At 36.9% G+C, this 20,853-nt stretch overlaps 1 protein-coding gene across 2 annotated transcripts; it reads left to right on the forward strand.

Moving 5' to 3' along the window:
- The first annotated feature begins 1,019 nt into the window (after nt 1-1,019).
- On the forward strand, nt 1,020-16,541 carry LOC149847859 (mechanosensitive ion channel protein 3, chloroplastic-like). 2 transcript variants are annotated; one of them, XM_090004585.1, is made up of 14 exons: nt 1,020-1,220; nt 2,063-2,301; nt 2,403-2,462; nt 5,140-5,288; nt 11,890-12,013; nt 12,103-12,200; nt 12,314-12,427; nt 12,964-13,024; nt 13,556-13,705; nt 13,820-13,930; nt 14,271-14,438; nt 14,562-14,675; nt 15,448-15,504; nt 15,642-16,541. In XM_090004585.1, the coding sequence occupies exons 2-14, from the start codon at nt 2,221-2,223 to the stop codon at nt 16,413-16,415; spliced, it is 2,061 nt and encodes a 686-aa protein (XP_089860711.1). In that variant the 5' UTR covers nt 1,020-1,220; nt 2,063-2,220; the 3' UTR covers nt 16,416-16,541. The 2 variants fall into 2 exon arrangements, with proteins under 2 accessions (XP_089860711.1, XP_089860774.1); XM_090004648.1 differs by having other exon boundaries at nt 13,820-13,912.
- The last annotated feature ends 4,312 nt before the right edge of the window (nt 16,542-20,853 follow it).

Here is a 20,853-nt window from a genome sequence, read left to right on the forward strand (position 1 = left end):
AAGGCCAAAATTCTGAAACCCAAAGTTACTCTCAATTAATATCCTATGCAATGAAGACTCAATATTGGCAAGAAGCATGTAATTAAGCTGTGCTTGTCATCTTCTCAAAATTGCATGGCATAGGAAAAACCTAGGTATTAATGATAAGATGAATTAAATAAGTAGATTTACAGTCTTTACTTATGGTTGGTTTCCTTCTTAAAAAACTTTTAAAAACTAAATTATTTAAATTTCTCGACTGCTCAAACAGTTTAGTTCAAATTTGATTGATTTTGGGCGAGTTGGTCAGTTCTGGCCGAATTGATGATGAGATTAAAAAAAAAAAAAGTCATTCTCAATTTGTGACTAGTTTGGTACTTGTTTTAAAACGAGTCAATCGAGTTGACTCAGTGAGTTTGCCAACCTTGGTAATGGTGGTGGTGATAATGGTGATGGATGGTGGTGGTGGTGGTGGTAACGACAGTGATGATAATGATGATGTAAGGTGGCGGTGGTAATGTCAATGGTGATAATGGTAGAACAGTAATGGTAGTGACGGAGACGAGGATGATGGGGGTAGAGAGAAAAATAGTTGTAAAAAAAGTCTTACAGTTAAGATTTGTTAGTTTGATGGCCAGTTTCTCTATTTCAATGTATAGGCTAATCTCAAATCCAGTTTCACTCAATAGGTCAGTTTCACTAAAGCTGTATAGGCCAATCTCAGTTTCATATTCAGCGGATGGGTATCTCAAGAATACTGCGATATATCTATTATGTAAAATAACATTGTTGTAAGGGGTAATACGGTTATTTTCCGAAATATTATCTTTTACCGTTAAGAAGTTACGAAGAGACAGTGACTAAAATGTCATTTATAAAAAGTGGACGATAATTTCAGTAAAAGTATCTTACCCTCCTTCTACGAGCCATCGTTAACGAGTGATACGAAAAGGAAGAAAAAGAGAAAGCGAACACCTCTATTTCCCCTTTTGCCATAAACAAAGATATAAATACATCCCGCGTGACACCCAAACTGGACGACGTCAACTCCCCCATTCCCTCTCTCTCCTTTCTTTTTGGGAACCGATTCCTTCTTCTCTCGGGAAAACCCCAATTTCTGGTTTTTACCATTTCCATCAACTCCACGGTCCACCACCACCACCACCGTCCGATTCCCAATCCGGTTCGTTTCGGCGATATCGGGAAAGAATCGGGCTCTCCGACGCCGTTTTCGTTTTCCGGTACGCAACGATTTCTCCTTTCCTGCATTCTTGGTTTTGTTTTGTTTTTTTCTTGGGATATCCGAATTAGGGTTTATCTTTTTTTTTCCGTTTTTTTTGCTGCTGATTTTGACGGAAAGATCGGGCGGTGTTGGAGGCCGTCGGCAGCGATTCACGTGAGATATTGTGGGTTTTCTTCTTTTTCGGGATTTTGGAAGTTCTGTAAATTCCGGGGCTTTCTGTTTATTATTTTGGTGTCTCTTTGGACGCGTTCCGACGCGTTTTGGTTCGTCACTGTGTTGCGTTTGAGGTCACGCTTTATGTTCAATTGTGTACGTTTTCTGACTTGAAGGGGTTTTGACTTAAATTGTGATGTTCGTTTTTCATTCTAGTGGGGTTGTGTTCCATGTGGTTACTTGAACAGTGCTGAATTGTTGAAATGGAGGGTCTAGAAAGGGGAAAGAACGCAAAATTCTGCCGTGGGGTTATTGTAGATGCTTCATTTCTGGTCGAATTTTGAATAGTTAACTGGAGTTTTATTGGATTTGGTGGTATAGCGCTTTGGGATTTTAGAGGGCCCTGCATTTAGTTACAAAACTGATGGAGTACATAGGATGTCATTACTTTGTGTTACGGCTGTTTACTAGGTCGCTGCTGGGGATTTGAATTACAGTAATGAATGCTTAAAGATTTATGTTGATACGAGTTTCACAGTTCTTTGCTTTTCATCCATGATTTTTGTGTTAGGGATGAGTGCGAGTATCGATGGATGTGTTTGTCTGATGTGTAGTGGTCTGAGTTACGAGTTTAGGGTGCATAATCGTACGAATTGGTGGCTGATACTGGTTATCTCTTCTTGACAGATTTCCAGTTCCTAACGGCATTGGCGTCCAACTTTTGATTCATTGGTTGTCGCAATTATTGGCTTGTTTTATGAAACGAGCATGAGTGTAAGATCTATTCATGATTGAGGAATATGATCGAATTTTTAAGTGGTTACTAGTTATCTTATACTTCCTGTATGATGGCCACCTGTTGCTCTTTGCAATTGTCTTATGAATTTGGCATCTATAAACACCATGGACGGTCTATTAAATTTAAGGTATGTGGCATACTTCTATTGGTATTTTATGTGTTTGATGTTGATATGTTTAGTTTGTTGTGTGCTTGGTTGAACTGACTATGTTACTGAAAATCCTCCAGAGATTGGTTAGAAATCGGTGGATTCACTCGTTAAGTTCTCCCCTTTCTTCACAAGCCTCAGTATGATAACTTCTCTATGAACATCTGAGCTCTTTTTTATTTCATGCCTTGCTTTTGCTTTTCCATGTAATGAAATCCTTTGGAACTTAAGGTCTTAGTCACATTCTATCTTTGATGTACGCAATCTTCTTAGAACTTCTTGATTTCTTGAATACTTGGGACACCTGGCATACTTCTTCCAATGCAACCAGAAGAAAAGGATATAAAAGCCATCTTTTTGTATTGAAACTCGATATAGTGGATGAAGAATTCCCAAAAAGGAAACATTGGCCAGTGAAAAGATTAGTTCCAAAGCTGGAGAAGCACTAAAAAAATAGTAGCAGAAGAAAAACACAACATACTACCAAGGCAGAATGTGTTCCGTGTATGAAGCATTTTTTGTCAGCTTCTGTGAACGCCCATTGAGGTTGGCTGCAGTATAAATGTTTTTACATGTGTAATCATAAGATCTACACATTTTTGCATTGTAACTATTTCTTTTATTTTGTAAAATTTGTTTATATTTGAATTGACCGTATGTATTCACATTCATTGAGGTCTGAGTTGCAACTTCAATGCTTACTACATGTGTAATCTGGTAGGGTTTACAAGTTTTAGCTTTGTGACAGATTTTTTTTTATTTTTTATATTCCTCACAAAAATTTGTTCTTTATTTTTTTAACTTTTATGGAAAATGCGATTTTATTCTCTCTCTCTCTCTATTTTGAGTTTTGTCTAGCATCATAGAAAGGATGAAAGTGGCCTTCCAATGATTAAGCATTGTTAGTGCGTGTGTATATGTTGTATGTATGCATGAATATATGTATGTTAGGGATGGGCATGCACGTTGTTTATGTGGGGGGGTTTTACAGTTCACTTTCTATTACTATCTGCCAAATTCAGCCAGCCAACACATGGCCGATAAAAAGGGAATACTACTTAAAACTGTGAAAATCCTTTTTTTTAGTTCCTTCTCTGAAAATGCTTATTGTTGGACAAACAAAGTAGTGCTACTTAAACTGTAAAAACCTTTTTTTTTCCTTTTGGAAGTCCTGCTCTGACAATGATTATTGTTGCACTTGTCTGGACTAATACACATACCTTGGGACCTCAATGTTGGGTTCTGGGCCTTCTGGCACAATTTGTGAAGAATCTTTCAGATTCTTTGAACGTCTGAATTCCTGTTCCAGATGTTCACTTCTAAGTGCTTCGGTGCTGGAGTCTTTCCTTTCGTGTAGGAACTTCCCCCCCCCCCCCCCCCCCTGGAAGCAGGGTAACCATTTCATGTAGTGAAATCACTGTAGATGTGATTATCGGGTAAGATCTAAAAAGCTATGCAACAGCAAAAGAAAACACATTTCCAGGCTTGGCCATGGTTCCTCTAATTTACACAAGTCAGTAAATTAACTGTGCTGTCTACCATTCAATTGCCTTTTCCCCATTTTTGGCCCATATCATCTCCAGTATTGAGATTGTTTCTTCCAATTCTCTCTATGGTTAACCAAGTCTTTCAAGGAGGATCTATCTGGCTTAATAAAAACTCACGAGATCTGCAGTTCTGGTTCAATCCAAATCTTCTTGATTCCACCCTAAGTTTCTGTCTTGATGCTAAGTGAAACTCCATAGGCTTCTATATCTGACTTGAATTTGCCTTGCGACATTGTCACATATGGAGAAATCCTTAGTTTGTCATGATGTAGTTAATAAATAGGGCTCATTTCTGGACCTATTTAAAATTTGAAGATATTGGTAGCATGATTTACTAATTTTTTGTGTTGAATATTTTAAGTTTTTAACATAAACTGGGCTGTTCTTCATTTTGCCCATGATCTGTTATCATTCACATTGAATACATTGTTAGTTTTTTCTACATTCTCCTTTTAGTGGCAAGTAATTCAACTTTGTTCCTAACTAAAAAAAATGAAACTAATAATTTGTGGGGATAACATTTTTCAGTTGTCTGTGAAGTTTAAACCATTGAACATACTCATCAGCATTGCTGATATTTTGCAAATATCTTGATATTAATGTTATTTTTTTTGTAAAAATGGATAAAGCATGTGAAATATCGTGATATTTTCAAAATATTTCCATAATACAAATATATCCTGATATAGTAAAAAAGTTCTTATTTTCTTGCTTCTATATTATATATATTCTTATTATTTTTTACATTTATATTTTAAAATCCTTTTAAGCACTTCTTTATATTTTTGTAAAACCTATTACTGTCTTTCCTTTTGTATTTTTTATATGTTTATTATTATTCAAAATACCAAGATTTTCTTGGGGAAAAAAACACTTGCTAAGAATTAGCCAAGACTGATACTGATGACCATGCCTTTAAGTCATGCAATAGTTTGCTATTCATGTTAAGACTCCACAACTATGCTAATTAGAAAGTTAATGTCAGTTGACTCCATCTGTTATGTTGTGTCTACTGGCTAAAGGCTTGTTTTTGATCAATATTAGTTGGACCTGCCAAAATTGATGCTAGTGAGGTTTTGTCTAAAAGGATCTGATTTGACATAGTGGCCAGTCTATATGCCATGGGAGTGGGACCATACTTGGTTTCATTCAATTTTGTGGTTTTTGTGAATTTAGCTCACTATAGAAGGACATAATTGTTATTTTCTGTTGTTCTTAGTCTTGAGTTTGGTGTTAAAGTGTATTTTGAAAGGAACATGTTATTTCACAGAGAACAGATGTGTGGCACCTGCATCTTTTGGACCAGATTCACAAGCCTATACATGTCTCTCCTAAGTATAGTGTACTCACCTGCCGATCAATTTTCATGCAAGGTCGGGGAGATGAGATTTATAAAGCCGCTGTTTTGGCTTTCTCTAGGTAATGATCTCTTTCTATGCCACTTATGTATTTATTTATGATTTTAAGACTAAAAGAGAGGTTGACTAACATGGAGCCTGACCAAGTTGACTTTGATGGGCACTGTGCTGTTGGTTGATTATGTTGATACAGACTTGGTATGAGATGCTATGTCACATGGGTGCAGGTGCGGCGATGCGGCACTTCTAAAAAGCTTGGGTGCAGGGGTGCGGCAAAAATATAAAAAAAATTATATATATATATATATATATATATATAAATTTTAAGTTTTAATGAGCCAGCATTAATATAATATATCTATGTTTAAACAGTATAATGTTTATATTACATAGTTTTTACATGGAAAAACTATGTAATAGATAGATTTTTAAGAAAACAAGCCAGCCGAACTGAGTTTTCCCTAAAATGGGTATTTTTTTTTCAAAAATGGGCTTGTTTAGCCGAGATTGAGAGAGATTGAGGTACACACTAAGGGGAAAAGATTGACTACAGAGAGAGACAGAGAGGCACACAGTATGAAAATGAAAAAAAAAATAGAGAGAGAGAGAGATAGCCGAGAGATTGAGATGAGTGGAGAGAGAGATTGAAGGAGAGAATGAGAGAGAATAACGTACCTTGGAGATGGAGACTGAGTTCGCGCTCGCCGAATGGTAGCAGGCATCGCCGATGTCGGGGTGTCGCATCTCAGCACTCAGCAACGTTGGAACTCGGAAGACAGGAAAGAGGGCAAAACTGTTTTGCCCTAATCCTTAGGCTCAAGCCCATTTCATAGGGCGATTTTTTTTTTGAAGTCTAAAATTTGGACGAATATGACTCTGGGTGCGTTGACCGTGTAATGAAGTGGATTGAATCCGATACACATGCAAGAACACACTTTCAATCAAGTAAAAATACTTGATTGAATCACGAAACCACCCACACAAGGGTCTACAAACTTGTTATTGCATAGAAGCACTCAAGAATGAGTTGGGAATACAAGGCCACAAGAGGCCAATATATAATACAATGGAGCCAATAGGGTGCAGCTCCATATGGCTGTTGGGGCTGCACCCAATGGTCATAAATATAGCTGTTGGGGCAGTTCCAACAGCTATATGGAGTTGTCTAATCAAATCTGAAAAAGACAAAAGGTGAAAAAGGAAAAAGATAAAAAATAAATACATGAAATAAAATACAGAAATGTCATCCCCTAATGGGTTGGCACCTATTATAGAGAAAAGATCGAAATACTCCTAATGGGTATTTTGGTTAACAATAAACACATATACATATACATATATGTATATGTATATATATATACACACGTATATGTATATCTTAACACCCCCCCTCAAACTCATGGTGCAACTACCGAGAGTTTGCCAAGTAGGAATTGAAATCTGGGTGAAGGAAGTGCTTTGGTGAAGAAGTCCGCGAGTTGATACTCTGATGGAACATAAGGCAATGTGATAGTCTTCCGCAAAAATTCTTCCCAAACATAGTGGCAATCCATTTCAATGTGTTTTGTCCTCTCATGAAACGTATGATTGCTCGCGATATATACAACACTCTTGTTGTCACAACATAATCTGGAAGGTTCTCTGGTGTGAATTCTCAAATCCTCTAGTAGTTGTCGCAACCATATTAACTCAGACGTAGTCGTTGTCATGGCGCGATACTCAGCTTCAGTTGAGGAGAGACACCTTCTGTTGCTTCTTGCATCGCCAGGAGATTATGAAGTTACCTACAAAAATACACAAACCAGTAGTTGAGCGTCTATCATTTACATCCCCTCCCCAGTCAGAATCTGAGTATGCAATGACTTTTAATGAGGAAGAAGATGATAAAAACAATCCATGACTTTTAAAATTCTTAATATATTTAATAATTCTCATTACAACACTCATATGTACTGTAGTGGGAGCATGCTGAAATTGACTAGCAGAATGAATAGCATGAGAGATATCAGCACGAGTAATAGAAAGGTAGGACAAAGCTCCAATTATCTGTCTGAATGGGGTTGGATCTTGCAGAGGTTCTCCATCATCCTTCTTCATTTTTGCATTTATGACCTCTGGAGTGTCAACCTGTTTTTCATTTGAGAGTCCTAATCTCTCTATGATCTTTGCGACATACTTAGTGTGTGACAAAAAATAACCGCGAGGTAAGTAAGCTACTTCAATTCCAAGGAAATACCATAAAAAACCAAGATCTGTCATATCAAAGTTGTCTTTAAGCACATCTTTGATATGATTTACCCCATGCTTATCACCTCCTGTGATTATCATATCATCTACATAAAGCAACAGTATAACCATCCCTGCATTGGAAGACTTAACAACCAATGCAGTGTCAGTAAAACAAGATTTAAAATGCAGTTGAGTCATCAGATTACTAAATCTATCATACCAAGCTTTGGGAGCTTGTTTTAACCCATACAAGGCTTTTCGTAGACGGAGAGTTTTCCCATGTGCTAAATTCAAACCTGGTGGAGGATCCATGTAGACTTCCTCATCTAAATTACCATTTTAAAAGACATTTTTCACATCCATTTGAAAAATTGGCCATTTTTGAATTGATGCTATAGAGATGAGAGTTCTGACAATAGTCATTCGAGCAACTGGGGCAAAGGTTTCATCATAGTCGATTCCATATTCTTGACTGTATCCCTTAGCTACTAGTCTAGCTTTATATTTTTTCAATGTCCCATCCCATTTGGTTTTAATTTTGTAAACCCATCTACATCCTATAGTTTTTCTTCCTTTAGGTAATGTTTGAATTTCCCAAGTTTTTGCCTTTTCTAATGCTTCTAATTCATCGTTCATGGCTTTAATCCATTCTTGATGATTTTTAGCTTCATGGTAGGATGATGGTTCATAATATGAGTGTATGGCCATTAAGCATGCTCGGTATCTTGGTTCAAAGGAATCATATGATACAAATCTACTAGGGGCTTTTGAAATTCTTACCGATTTTCTAATACTAGCAGAATCAATATCTTGATTTTGAGAATAGCTTTCTAAAGCACATGGTGGGTTCCCTTCGGTCCACCTAGTATATGTTTGTATGTTACTATGGGATGGGTCGATATTGTTAAGATTGTTGTCTATATTTTCACTTGCATCATGAGAGTCTTCATGTTCACTCTCATGCTCATTATGAAGATTTTCATACCCTTCATGTTCATTGATTAGATAAAAAAGAAACGAATAATCATAGTTTTCTTGGATTTTTTCCTTGCTAAAACCATCTTCATTTTCAAGAAATGTAACATTTCGTGAAACATATAATTTGTTCATTTCCCTGTCATAACATCTATATCCCTTTTGATTTTCGGCATAGCCCAAAAAAACAAAAGGGATTGCTTTTGGGAAAAGTTTGTTGTTCTTATGGGTAAGAACAAAACACTTACATCCAAAGACTCTCAATCTTTTATAATCGGGGGGAATTTTAAGTAATTTTTCAATAGGAGATATATTTTCAATAGCTTTTGAGGGCATTCTATTTATCAAATAGACTGCCGTAAGAGCAGCTTCGGCCCAAAACATTTTTGGAACATTTCTTGATACAAGAACTGTTCTAGTGGTCTCAACAATATGTTTATGCTTTTTTTCAGCTAGTCCATTTTGTTGAGGAGTGTAAGGGCATGATTTTTTGATGAATGATGCCATTTGAATCAAGAAAAGTTTTAAATTCTTTTGATACAAATTCCCCTCCGGAATCATATCTAAAAATTTGAATATTGGTTTTGAATTGAGTCTTTACATAGTAGAAAAATCTTTTAAAACAATAAAATATTTTTGACTTTTGCTTAAGAAAAAAGATCCAAGAAAGTCTACTATAATCATCTACAAATATAACATATTAAGATACCCCACCTTTAGATATAACTGGAGCCGGTCCCCATACATCCGAATATACTAACTCAAATGGATTTTTGGATATAAATTGTCTTTGCCCAAAGGGTAAAGCTTTCATTTTGCCAAGAATGCAATCTTCAAAAACAAAATTCTTTTCTTTATAATAAGTAAGAAATGGAAACAAGTGTAATTTGGTCACACTATGATGTCCTAGTATTTTGTGCCAATTTTCTATATCTTTCTTTTCCACAAAATTACAAAAAGATTTTTTGATAACTCAAGATTGTCCATTACATAGAGATCTCCTCTTCTATGGCCTTGCCCAATCGACTTCTCGGACTGGAGATCCTGTATTAAACATTCATTAGAAGAGAATAAAACTTTACAACCATGATCCGTAATTTGTGAAACCGATAAAAGGTTCAAATTTAATTTTGGCACAACCCTAATATTTGGTATGTGAAAATTTGGTTGTTTTTGAAAGATTCCAAAACTTTTGATTTTTAAAGATGTTCCGTCGGCGGTTGAAACATAAGAATCATTTGAGTTAGAATGACATTCGGATAATATTGACTTATTTGGAGTCATATGAAAAGAGGCACCATAGTTCAAGATCCAAGAAGTCTTACCAGGGTCACCACTTGTGGATACGGCCGCCCCCGAAAATGAAGAAGCTTGAGTTTTGAACATTGGTTGTAGCGTCTCCATTAATTGAGTTAAAGATAGGGAGCCAATGCATTTGGAGTTGTCAACATCATTCCTTTCCACCGAAGCAACTCTCTTATCATCTCGGTGATTTTCTTTCTTCTTTTTGGACAAAACGGCTTGATGTGTCCCCATTCATAACAATGATAACATATGATTTTTCCACCTTTTTTATCATTCCTCTCATAGTTGTTAGGATTTCTCCCATTCTCATTTTTCACAAAGTGAGGAGGTTTATAACTCCTAGTATGATTACCGGGCTTTGACATAGCAAGCACGGTTTCTTCATCCTTTGAAGCAAATGACTTCTTCAATCTATTTTCTTCCATAGTCAATTCTTCAAGAGTTTCGACTATGGATGGCACACCTCCTCTATGAAGGAGAGCCGATTTAGTTCCCTCAAATTCGGGCCTAAGCCCATTCATAAATTGGTAGAAATGCTCCGTTTTAATTTGATTTTCACGGAGTTCTACATCTTGAGGACAATGCCATTTTGGCTCAAGAAGAGCCAATTCATCCCAAAGGAGAGAAAGTGCATTGTAATATTTTCTAATACTCATTTCTCCTTGGGTCATGGTTCTCACCTTGTTTTGGACATTGCATATGTGTGCAATATCTTTAAGACTATACATGTCTTTAAGATATTTCCATGCATCAGTAGCGAAATCAAATTTCGCTAAGCTAGAACATTTGTGGATGTCTACACTATTGATGAGCCATCCAATTATTTTGGAGTTGCCCATCCTCCACTCTTTCCATTTTTTCTTATAATCGGAAACGACTTTACCCATTTTCTCTCCTTGAAGAGCAACCTCTTTCCCATTCTCAATTTTCGTAAGAATGAGCTTGGGTTCTCTTTCGGTACCGTCCACCGAACCCCATAATCCCTTTTCCCATATTTTGTGTTTAACTATGGATGCCCACATCACATAGTTTGTATCGTTTAGGCGTATGGAAATGGAGATCATTACCTCTCTTTCATTATCCATTTCCTTACAAGGCTAAGAGAAAGGGTAGAGAACGAAGAAGAAAGAAAAAGAGTGAAATACAAGACTTATTTGAGAGATGGCACAATTTCCGATACAACAATCCTCAATTTGTTGAATCCCTTAAGTGTATGATTCTCCTCTTGATATTGTCACAAACTTTCTTCAAAAAGCTTACCTTTGGACCACCAAAGCTCTGATACCATGTAATGAAGTGGATTGAATCCGATACACGTGCAAGAACACACTTTCAATCAAGTAAAAATACTTGATTGAATCACGAAACCACCTACACAAGGGTCTACAAACTTGTTATTGCATAGAAGCACTCAAGAATGAGTTGGGAATACAAGGCCACAAGAGGCCAATATATAATACAATGGAGCCAATAGGGTGCAGATCCATATGGCTGTTGGGGCTGCACCCAACGGTCATAAATATAGCTCTTGGGGCAGCTCCAACAGCTATATGGAGCTGTCCCATCAAATCTGAAAAAGACAAAAGGTGAAAAAGGAAAAAGACAAAAAATAAATACATGAAATAAAATACAGAAATGTCATCCCCTAATGGGCTGACACCTATTACAGAGAAAAGACCGAAATACCCCTAATGGGTATTTCGGTTAACAATAAACACATATACATATATGTATATATATACACACACATGTGTATGTATATCTTAACAGACCGCACCCAGGGTTGGGTTGACTGTACCGGGTGTGGCAGCTGGTTGGCCGAATTCCTGTGACATAGATGAGATGACAATAATTTTTCAATGCTGTGTCCGTTCTTTCAGATGTGATTCAGAAGAACTTACGAAAGGCATTCAGAGGTTGTTTTGTGCTCAATTTCAAAATTTGAGTTATTGATGCACACAGAATTTCGTCAAATTAATGTTTGTCTTTGTCTAGTGTTGAAATTCTCAAAGCACTTGAGTACATGCTGGCTCTTCACTTGATGATCAACTTCTTGCTGAGCTCAAATTGCTGTGCCCTACGCTTGAACTTTGAAGTTCTTGGACTCTTTGTAAAATTTCTCTTATTTATGTGGTCTTTGTGATGTCTTACAGGTCATGTAATGATTTGAGTGGAAGTCCTCTTTTACTTCAGTTGGCTCCAGCAGTTGGAGTCATTGCTTTTGCTCTGTGGGGCCTAGGACCAGTTGTGCGTTCTGTTCGTTGTCTCTTCTTCCATGTAAGATACTATGGTCTGTATTTTTTGGTTGTAAGAAAAATATATTCCTTCTACTTAGTTGGCTCATGTACGGCAACAATCTCCTGCAGCGCAATGATAATAATTGGAGGAAGAGTAGGACAAGTTACATTCTAACTTCATACCTTCAGCCTTTGATGTTATGGACTGGAGCAACACTTGTCTGCAGGTATGTCTATAGGTCTTGTTCTTAAAATACGTTTCCAAGAAAAGTGTAATTCTTTCTGGTTATCTTATTTTCTTCTTACTCTTAATTAACTATTAGAGTGTCATGCCTTGCAGGGTGCTTGATCCAGTAACTCTTCCTACTGAAGCTAGTCAAGCTGTGAAGCAACGTCTTGTGAATTTTGTTCGGTCATTGTCGACTGTGCTAGCATTTGCATATTGCTTCTCAAGGTGCGGTTTTGGCGAATGCAGTTGCAATAAATGATGTTTATTGGTTCATTGGTTGTTTAGTGGTGCCTGACCACTAGGTCATGCTTGATTTTGGATTAGTCAGCGAGCAGAAGTTTTGAGCCCAAAGTTCCTCTAAATTTTGATTTACCCTTGTTTTGAAAAGGTTGAGCATATCAGTGGCTTATTTATGACTGTTCAATATATTCACCAGACTGTCTGTTGCAGTATATTCTGATAAAGAGGGCCTTTACTAGGAAAATTTCAGATGCAAAATCCCTCAACTTCGTACAAGATAGGGATTCATCATTCTTCCACTATCCATTTTGCAAAATTTGATGTTCTATCTGCTAGCTGCATTACCAACAAGAATGCCCTACGCCTTTCTAGTCACACAAACACAAGCTTAATATGATTTCTTTGCCTTCTTTGTCAGTTTTCCCTTTTCTTGCCACTTTGATGATTATTTTTGTAATTGTATTGACGAAGTGATAACTTATGCTTTGTCAATTGGATGCTTATGTCTTTTCTGGATGCAGCTTGATTCAACAAACACAGAAATTTTATATGGAGACAAATGACTCGGAGGATGCTCGAAATGTATGCCCATATTTATTTGACAGTTAACTAAAATTCTCCCATGTTCATTTTTTGTGGCACCATCTTAATCTGGAAATTTCCTGGCTCTATTGTCCATGTTCTTTTTTTGTTTATTTTCTAGTGCAAACTAAATATAAAAGTAGATACAATGTACAAGTTTGGCCATATGACCTTCACATGTTCCAATGTGGAAGTTGGCACCAATAACTTCTGTCCTAACAAAGACAGATGCACAACAAACTATCTGAAGACGTAGTCACTGGGAGGGCTTTTTGGTGTGTTTCTATGTGTGCACAAGCATGTCAGGGATTGGGTTCTATGTGGGGGAAGTTAGGGGATTATAGTAGTGCCTGAAGGGTTGGGTTCAGTGACAGGAGGGAGGAAGGTGACAATATGTCTTATTTTGGACTAAGTGTCCATTTTGCCTGGTAGTTGCTCTAGTTGTACTGGCTGGGTTACATTTAAACTGGTCGGTTGCATTAACAGCTTATATTCTGACCCTTGTACTGTTACTTGCCCTATATGATTCAGATGGGATTTCAATTTGCTGGAAAAGCCGTTTACACTGCAGTTTGGGTTGCAGCAGTTTCCTTATTCATGGAGTTGCTGGGATTTTCAACCCAGAAATGGTTGACTGCTGGGGGCCTTGGAACAGTATTGCTTACTCTTGCTGGTCGGGAGGTGCAACTATTTTTTCTTGTCCTTGCTTTACTGGAACACTGTATCAGCTTTTTGTTGTATCAGCAGGCTCCCTTCTGTGTGACCAAAGAAATGCTTTGTTGCTTTCTTTTACAGATATTCACAAATTTTCTGTCGAGTGTGATGATTCATGCAACAAGGCCATTTGTGGTGAATGAATGGATTCAAACTAAGATTGAAGGCTATGAAGTCTCTGGTACAGTTGAGGTTGGTGGGTTTTAGTTAGAGATTGAATTCATTTTGCTGGAATTGCTTTCTTACCTTTCAAAGCACTTCATGAGAAGCTTTGGAACCGCGCTGAAAGACCATTTGAATAGGACCCATAATGAAGGTCTAATGTTACTCTATAGTGTTTATGTTCTAAGAGGGGACCCAGAAAGGGGTATCTTTTTCTCTTTTATTTCTGTAGGTGTGTGAGTTATGTGGGGATATCACAAGTGTCTTCTGTGCCGTGGAATGTTGGTTCATCGCATTACCCATGAATGGTATCCATTAGTTACCTGTTGCATATTGTTCACATTTTCATTATTCTTTCCTCGTCTTTCAGCATGTGGGTTGGTGGTCACCAACAATTATAAGGGGCGATGATCGGGAGGCAGTTCACATTCCAAACCATAAGTTCACTGTAACTGTGGTAAGAAATCTCAGCCAGAAGACTCATTGGCGGATCAAGACTCACCTTGCAATCAGCCACTTGGATGTGAACAAAATTAACGTGAGTCAAAATTGTCAATTTCACAATTTTATTCATTTAAATTCGTAGTGTTGATTGTCTTTATGCCTTTATCAGTCATCTTTCTTCTGATGAGGAAGTGTCGATTTCTGTTCTCTTTTCCAGAATATTGTTGCAGATATGCGGAAAGTTTTGGCAAAAAATCCTCAAGTTGAGCAGCAAAGACTACACAGAAGAGTATTCCTAGACAATATTGATCCAGAAAATCAGGCTCTTTTGGTATGTGTTAGTCAACTCTACTATTTTCTTTGCCTCCTGAAGATGTAGATCAATGTTGAATTTGGACATAGACTAACTCATGTCAAGTTGTTTAATGAAGGAATAAAAGCTGTAGCAGCCAGAAGCTTGTTCATAATAATTTGTTTTCAAAAGATAGTATTTTTTTGAAATATATTTCCAAGTCATTTTAGGCTTGATTCTTAAGGTGAAAATGCTGTGAAAGTGAACTGCAAAATTGCTTAACCGTCCTACTGTGTTTGAGATGCAAAACCCTCACAATGGTCTACTTCCACTTGTAAAGGTACGATATGTTTCTGCAAAATTCTAATCTTAACTCCGTATTAATTTTTAAAATACCATCCATTTTGTCCACAGGGCAGGATGACAATGTTTGCATAATTTTCAGATTCTATTGCCAATCACCTGTCACTACTATGAATTTGTCTCTCCAATCCCAGTCCCATATCTCCATACCGGTTATCATGCTTCTTTCAATCCTTATATGCCATGTGTAAGTGGTGTACTTTTACAAGAGAAGAAAAAATCTCTAATGAAGACCAGTTATATATTTTCACAGCTCAGTCCTTCTGATCCTCAGTGCTCATTGAACAGCTGCTGCTTAGTGGTTATATTTTAAAGGAATCATTTGGTTGTATGATTAGTTCTCACAAAGTCTGATTTTATTTTCTTCTTTTGTGCTGACATGAATGTCATTCTTTTACACTGAATTTATAGCAAAGTCCAAGCTAAGGGGGTCCTATTTTTGTTGTAGATCCTTGTATCTTGCTTTGTGAAGACATCACACTTTGAGGAGTACATGTGTGTCAAGGTAGGATATCTGACTGTTCTTAAATGAACCATGAAGGGCCTATTCATTTATTTACTTTTATGAATGACTTAATAGTACTGCTGTTTTTTTATTTTTTTGGATAAGTGACTTAATAGTACAGCTGATGCATAATCCAGGAAGCCATACTTCTTGATCTCCTTAGAGTTATAAGCCATCATCGTGCAAGGCTTGCTACTCCCATTCGAACTGTTCAGAAAATATATGGTGATGCTGACATTGAAAATGTCCCATTTGCTGAGACCATCATTACGAGGGCTGCTGTAAACAATCGTCCATTCCTATTAATTGAACCAAGTTCTAGAATTAATGTTGATGATAAGGCAAAAACACGTTCGGCTCGTGCAAACGAAGAGAATGATGTTAAACCACCGAGCCCAGAGGGCAAGACATCATCGTCTGATGGTGTGGCACAAAGTGGTTCTGAGAACAAGCAAGGAAACAAGAAGGCAAAGGACCATGGTAAAGTTGATGGAAATCCTGGAACAAATGCCCCCTCAACATCAACGACTCCTCAGACTGTTAAAGCAACAACCGGGGGCTCAGACTCAACCAAGGATGGTACGCGCCTTGGTGCTGCTGTTGAGAAGCCATCAGCGGCAGTGTCTGATAATGGCGGTGAGAAGGTTGATGGTTCCACCACCTCAGGTTCACATGTCAAACTTGAAGGTGAGAGAACAGCAGTTTCTCCTACTCCAACAGCAAGGTCTGCCTTGGAGGAGAACATTGTACTGGGTGTTGCTCTGGACGGGTCCAAAAGGATTTTACCGATCGAAGAGAAAGAGTTGGCAGCTTTTGGCAATGGGAATGGTTCTCCTGTTGGAAAAGATGGGGGGCAGATTCCAGCAGTTCCAGGTGCAGCAGCTGGTGACCCAAGAGAGCAGGACAGATAGTGTAAGTTTACGGGGAGTTGCTATGTAAAATTTGATTGTTTGCCTCTTTGAGCAATGCAGTGAGCCGTATTTTTTTTTGGCTGGCTGTCTGTAGCATATAAAAGTATGAAATATATCTGTTGATGATCACCTTACCTGGCAAATACTTTTTTGTCATTCTTAAAAAAGTATAGTTAAAAGAATGTTACAATTGAAAAATTAAAACCACAATATACTCACCTGCTTTCCTTTCCTTAGGGTGCGTTTGACACAAGGATGCCAGAAAGGGAAACGGAAACTGAGACGGGAAACAAGGTTTTTCAGGTGCATGTAAAATAGGAGACAGAAAACAAATCAAGAAACGAACTGGGAAATGATGGAAAAACCCTGGGAAATATTTAAGAAAAAAATCTTTAATAACATAATAAATCAATGAAAACAAACATGAGAAACATAATAGGAAAATACTTGGAAAATGCATGGGAGACATGTTTCCCTTGGGGTAGGAAATGAGTTTCCCATAAATTTTGACAATTTTCAAATGTCAATGTTTCTTGTTTCAGAAATAGTTTCCCGTTAAACCCGTTACACATCCTCTTGTAGCGTTTCTGGTAACCCTGGTTTGACACTGTTGATATCTACCAATGTGTAATCTTGGACAAATAGTGGGATCCCTTGGAATCTGGCTCCAACTATTTATCCCTGCTTTTTTAGGATAAAACACAACGGAATAAAGATGGAAGAAATAATCCGTTGCATGATTTCTTCTGCCATTGAGACTCCCCTTTGTAAAATCTTACACTTTAATGTCCAGGCAATCAAAATCAAGATGGTTCTAGATTGAGATCTGACTATATATATATATATATATATATCTTAATTGGGTTCTGTAGTCATGTAATTTCATACAGAAACCTACTAAACATGAAAGAATGAAGGTGTTGAAACACAAGGAGTATGCATTTGGGAAGGTATTAGGGAAAACACAAGGCATTGATTGATCTTTTTGTGCATGGGAACACGATTGAGATTATTGCGATTATGCTTGGTTTTCATCAGCCAAAGTTTGGTTATAAACCTTCAAACAATGCAGAGAAATGCTAGTGGGAGATTGTTCAGAGCACAATAGACAATTTTTTTTTATAAATGCAGGCATACAACAGTAACATGAATTTCATGTGCCCTCTTCAGTAATTGAGTGCCAAGCACCAATCTCTGAAAATTGTGGGTCTAAATCTAAGTGTACAAAATTCAGTGTCCAAGCACAAAGAAAAGTAAATCAAATAATACAATAAGTTTACCTTGAAAAACTGCAACTATGCCATCTTGTTTTTGTTTATAAGAACTATATGATAAACCAAATAAAAGGACATTCATGCATAAGAACTATTTGAATTAGGTAGAAGAATATATCAAAGATAACCCCCAAGAGGGTTCCTTGGTACACCGACATTAAAATGAACTAGGACATAGTAGAAGAGTGGAAGAGATGAGAGTTCTTTTAGGTTCATGGTGCCCTTTTACACTTCCCTTTTTTTCATTTTCTCTTTTTTAGATGAAAGAATAGATAGACCATGGGCAACCCAATACCCTCTGTTATTGCAAGAACACAAGATGCAATTCAGAACTTCACTGCAACAATTTAGAGATATGTACTTCCCTGAGACGTCATCAATAACATACACATATCTAACTACATTTTGGCAGATGATGAAATTAATAGATTTTATGTGGCAAAGAAATATAAAATATACGAACAAGTAACTATGTTCAACAAGAATCTTCAAATCTTCTGACATTCCTAAAAATCCCATAATAACATCAACAAGGTTTTTTTTTAAGGAGAATTTACAGACTGTTTTTTTAGAAAATGTCTTGGGTTTATTCAAAAAAATGAAAAATGAAGAATATGGACGATGATTTTAAGGAAAAATTTGTACAAATGTTGCAACACTATAGCAATATTTTCACGTTGAACTTTCCCCCCTCCATTTGTTGTTTTTTGTTGGGGGCGGGAAATGAAAAGTCATATTCTCGATATCGATATCGAGAGAGAGAGAGTAAGAGAGAGAGATCGAGTTGCAGAGAGAAAGAGAGAGGTGAAAGGGCAGACCTTCAGCGTTGAGGGGGTGCTCAGCCTCTGGCGGTGCTCCGACAGTGCTGGGTGCTAGGCCTCTGGCGAAGGTTGCAGGGAAGGAGAGAGAGAGAGAGAAGGAAGGTGTCGGGTTTAAGTGGGGGAGGTAAACGACGGGCGGGGAAGTGAAAAGTGAAACGACCTACAGCGTCCCATGAGCCCTATAGGGTTAATATTGGTACGAAACTAACGAATTAAAAAACATAGGTCTAACCACATGGATGTGTTCAGCATGGTTTGTTTGCTAAGGTTGATTCTTAGATTGTGTCTGATGTAAAAATGTAATTTGTTGAGTTATAAAATTTTGGTTGTGGGCCAATGATTTTTGGACCTCTTTAAAAGTCTAATTTCTTGTCATAATCACATGATTCAAAACAAAGTTTTTACTAAACAAATCACATGATTCAAAACAAGGTTTTTACTAAACAAATCACATGATTCTAAACAAGGTTTTTACTAAACAAATCATGTAGATCACATATGTAACATTTGCTCTAAATAAAAAATAAAAAAATTTAAAGAAAAAAGTGATTTCTACTCATTAGTTTCATACCTTCATTAGTAGCCAATATTTACCCATACCCATATATATATATAAAGAGAGAGAAAAAATCACTAAAATATGAGAACTAGAAATATGGGCATTTTCAACACTTTTTTTTGCAAATTCAACCATGTGGATGTGCTTGGCATGGTGAATTTTGCTGAAAATCAACCATTGGATCATGTATTTTCGAAGAAAAAATGTGATTTTTGAATGCTTGAATATTTATGAAGACTAGGAGTCATTGATTTTAAAGCTTTAAAAAAATCTTGTTTATGCATCAAAATAGGATGATTCAAGAGTGAGTTCTTATGAAACAAAGCATGTAGATCACATCTGTACGATTAGATTCAAGAGAAAAGAATACAAAATATATGAAAATCATGGTTTACACATTAGTTCTCATATTTTCAATTTTCAATTTTCAAATTCTAATGACCATATATATCTAAGAGAAAGAAAGAAAGAGTTACTACAATACGAGAACTTAAATATGAAAACTAGAATATGAGAACTAAAATATAGCCATTTTCAACATTTTTTTTGCAAATCCAATCATGTGAATGTCCTTGGCATGATGAATTTGCTAGGAATCAACCATTGGATCAAGCATTTTTGATGAAAAAAAATTGCTAGGAATCAACCATTGGATTGTGAATTTTTGATGAAAAAATAAGATTTTTTAATGCTTGCATATTTATAACGATTATGAGTAATTGATTTTAAAGCCTTTAAAAAATATCATTTATGCATCAAAATAGATTGATTCGATAAAAGGTTCTTATAAAACCAAGCATGTAGATCACATCCGTGTTAGATTAAAAACAAGTAACAAAAAATCTATAAAAATCGTGGTTCACACATTAGTTCTCATATTCTAGCGACTATATATATATATATGACTGCTTCTATGGTGGTATTGTGCCACCTTATGATGGTAGGGATGGCAATGGACCAGGGCGGGGCCAGGATAAGGTCTCCACCTTGGCCCGTCTCAAAATCTGGACCTCCATCCTTGCACGAGTTTGGATTTTAACCTCCACCCCCGCCTCCATCGTCATTTCATGTCCTCCATCCCTGGTCCAAACGGGGGTGAGGCAGGGCGGGGGGCCATTTTCCCTTGATTCATTGCCATCCTTTAGAAGGATTGGGGACAAGGCAGGGCAGGGCAAGGCAGGGATCAGGGTGGGGGAAAGCGTAAGTCCATCCTCACCTCCATCCCCACAGAGGTTTTGATTTTAACCTTCATCTAAGCCTCCATCCCCGGTCTAAAAGGGGCGAGGCGGGGCGGGAACCCATTTCCCCCCGGGTCCACTGCCATCCTAAATGGTGGTACACTCTTGATTTACATAGATTTAGGCCCCAAAAGCAAAATCTAACCTTTGGATGATGTTTAGAATGTTCTATTTGTTATTTTCATGTATTAAGGTTGATTCAAACAGGATGTTTTATACCATTTCTAAACCACCCACATTTTCATGAATTGTGAGCTATTCATTTTTCACCATCTAAAAAAATGAATCTTACAGTGTATTAGACATGATAAAACCTATTTACATATTAAATAAATCATACTAAAATGCATCGAGACAAACAAGAGCATGTGCCACCATATATATATATATATATATATATATATATATATATATATATATATATATATATATATATATATATATATATATATATATATATATATTATTTGGTGATATTGAAGGCATAAAATTATTGAGCCGAAAATCATAGGTTCAAGCTTTATTTACTCATTCTGTCCACAGAGA

This window comes from Nuphar pumila, chromosome 1 (assembly GCF_984573655.1).
Source record: "Nuphar pumila chromosome 1, dmNupPumi1.hap1.1, whole genome shotgun sequence".
Taxonomy (NCBI): Eukaryota; Viridiplantae; Streptophyta; class Magnoliopsida; order Nymphaeales; family Nymphaeaceae; genus Nuphar; species Nuphar pumila.